The sequence below is a fragment of the Olea europaea genome, chromosome 9 (genome assembly GCF_002742605.1).
Source record: "Olea europaea var. sylvestris chromosome 9, O_europaea_v1, whole genome shotgun sequence".
In the NCBI taxonomy this organism is placed as follows: Eukaryota; Viridiplantae; Streptophyta; class Magnoliopsida; order Lamiales; family Oleaceae; genus Olea; species Olea europaea.
This window is the reverse complement of record NC_036245.1, coordinates 547,451-550,337: the sequence shown is the minus strand read 5'-3', so window position 1 is coordinate 550,337 and position 2,887 is coordinate 547,451. Positions and strand designations below refer to the sequence as shown.

The 2,887-nt window shown below is 35.3% G+C and overlaps 1 protein-coding gene across 1 annotated transcript; it reads left to right on the top strand.

The window, feature by feature from the left end:
- Positions 1–56: 56 nt before the first annotated feature.
- On the top strand, positions 57–1,897 carry LOC111399330 (laccase-4-like). The gene is made up of 3 exons (XM_023026586.1): positions 57–310; positions 403–1,332; positions 1,449–1,897. Exons 2-3 carry the CDS (start codon positions 441–443, stop codon positions 1,577–1,579), a joined length of 1,023 nt encoding a protein of 340 aa, XP_022882354.1. The 5' UTR covers positions 57–310; positions 403–440; the 3' UTR covers positions 1,580–1,897.
- The last annotated feature ends 990 nt before the right edge of the window (positions 1,898–2,887 follow it).

Sequence of the window (2,887 nt, the reverse complement as noted above, 5' to 3'; positions counted from 1 at the left end):
TTTTTTTTTTTTTAATATAGTTGAGTACTATCCAATCATCCACTGCTTAACATTCTTTTAGGCCATTCATTGCTCATGGCTGAATATACACACATGCACAAGCATAGGAGTCGCTCATCTAAAGATCGAGCGTAAAATTTATTCTATTTTTTGAACATCGGCTAAAAGTTCAATATTGCAGCTGAATGGTGGAAATCAGATACCGAAGATGTGATCAACGAGGCTCTAAAATCCGGTTCGGCGCCAAATGTATCTGATGCTCACACAATCAATGGCTTTCCTGGACTAGTTCCAAATTGTTCATCTACAAGTAATAAAACAAAATTTCAATTTCTTAACATATCTATGAATGTACAAAATCTTCAAAAATTTAATGATTCCAATCAAAATTTGATGATGCAGGGGGCTACACATTGAACGTTAAGCCAGGAAAAAGCTACATGCTAAGAGTAGTCAATGCCGCACTCAATGAAGAACTTTTTTTCAAGATTGCAGGGCACAAGATGACAGTAGTAGAAGTTGATGCTACATATGTTAAACCTTTCAAAACCGACACGATTCTGGTTGCCCCCGGCCAAACCACCAATGTCATCCTGGAGGCAGACAAGGGCGCGGGGAGGTACCTGGTAGCGGCTGCCACCTTCATGGACACTCCAGTGGTGGCCATCGACAATTTGACAGCAACTGCCATGCTTCATTATACCGGAAAACTTTCTAGCACCACAACAATGTTAACTACTCCTCCACCTCGAAATGCCACGCTAGTAGCCAACAATTTCACAGACTCTCTCAAAAGCCTAAATTCGAAAAAATATCCTGCCAAAGTGCCACTAACAGTTGATCGTTCTCTGTTATTTACTGTCGGGCTTGCAGTTAATCCATGTCCCACATGCAAAGCCGGGAATGGAAGCCGTGTTGTGGCCGATATAAACAATGTCACATTTGTAATGCCAAATATTGCTCTTCTGCAGGCACATTACTTCAAGATTAAAGGAGTTTTCACCACCGATTTCCCTGGGAATCCTCCAAGTACCTTTAATTATACCGGCAATCCTCCAGCAAATTTACAGAGTACAAATGGAACAAAGCTTTATAGGCTACCTTACAATGCAACAGTTCAAGTGGTTTTGCAAGATACTGGTATGATTGCACCTGAGAACCATCCTGTTCATCTACATGGCTTCAATTTCTTTTCTGTTGGTAGGGGACTAGGAAATTTCAATCCAAAAACTGATCCCAAGAAATTCAATCTTGTCGACCCTGTTGAAAGAAACACGATCGGAGTACCATCTGGAGGATGGGTTGCTATAAGATTCCGTGCTGATAATCCAGGTATATCAATAAACTAATCAACACTTTTGGTATTTAGTATTTGACACGACTCAACTGTATAATGAATATAAGATTCCTTCGACCCCATCTCACTCTAATTTTGTGTAATTTCGCAGGGGTATGGTTTATGCATTGCCATTTGGAAGTGCATACAACATGGGGACTAAAAATGGCTTTCTTGGTGGACAATGGACAAGGCCCTAATGAGTCCGTTCTGCCACCTCCTAAGGATCTTCCAAAATGTTAAATTTCGACGCGGATTATGAGTTTCGAGAATTCATAATTGAAGAGTAATCTTCGAGTGTTTGAAAGAGAGGAAAAGGGCAAATGGAACATCAATGAAGAAGCAAACAGGAAAGGATTGAGTTAATAAAACAATTAGTTGAGTGCAGAGAGTTGAGATTCATTTGTTTCTTGAGTAAAGAAAATTTTGCAAAGCAGAGGATAATAATTAAATGTTGTACCATTTGTGATCTAATTTACAAGAATTCCACTACATTTGCTAAGAAAGAGATCATGTCTTGTTTTAATACCGTGTTTATGAACATGATTGTGTCATTGTTTAAAGGCTCGACTCTCAGAGTAAAGTGGATTAGACAATACAAATCCGATATGCCTATATAATTGGGTAGTGCTTAGGCCTACCATGATCCAACTCAAGCTACCAAAACAAGGGTCGAGCTAATCGGGCACGCCCACTCGACAGTCTAGACTGGACAGCTATTACTAATCTTGAAAAGTGGAGCACTCCCACTAGCTTTGGACAAACAAAAATGGTTAAAAGCTATAATTATGCAAACTAGTGTGGCTTTTCTTGCAACCCCTGTTGAATGGACATTTGATGCTCTAAAATGCTCATTCGAGGCACTTTTTATTGCGATTATCTTATCACTAAACTATACATTTTGCCCTATCAAACCCACTTAACATCAAAAGAAATTACCTTGACAAAGAATAATAATCCTTTATTTTTATAATTGATTAATTCTACAAGGAATTATTGGACAAGTGGACCAAAAATTGTTAGTTAAATTTTTTAGGGATGATTAGTTATTTTTTCCTTCCTTTTCTAGAAGTGTAGTATCATTAAGTACTCTATATACTATAAAGAATACTTATTTGCTTGAATTTTAGTAATTTAAATTAATTAAATTTTAATACTTTAAAATTATTCTTAAATAAATTTCTAAAACTTTCAATTTTATAACATTTTTATTACTTTAAATTATTTTTATGAAGTATATTTTCTTTTAAATATTTAAAATTAATATTTAAAGTTATTTATCGAAATAATAATGGCACTTGACTTATATCATTACTCAGATTTATATAATTTAACTTTTTTATATACATCTTGCCCAGTTACTCTTAATCAGGTTAACTACTTTTATAGGGATAGATTATGAGTTTGTTTCTCTCTTTTGCTACTTTATAAATAAATAAAGCAAAATAGCTATATTAGCTAGTGAATAAAAAAATAATTTTTAAAGTATTTTTATTTTAGACAAAGTAAACAAATGGACCACAATTTATAAAGGTTGAACCCCAATCTTGA

Excerpts from the sequence above, each read along its gene's own strand:
- LOC111399330 (XM_023026586.1), top strand. The coding sequence starts at position 441 with ATGCTAAGAGTAGTCAATGCCGCACTCAATGAAGAACTTTTTTTCAAG. Across the intron at positions 1,333-1,448 it reads ATTCCGTGCTGATAATCCAG|GGGTATGGTTTATGCATTGC; the intron begins GTATATCAATAA and ends GTAATTTCGCAG.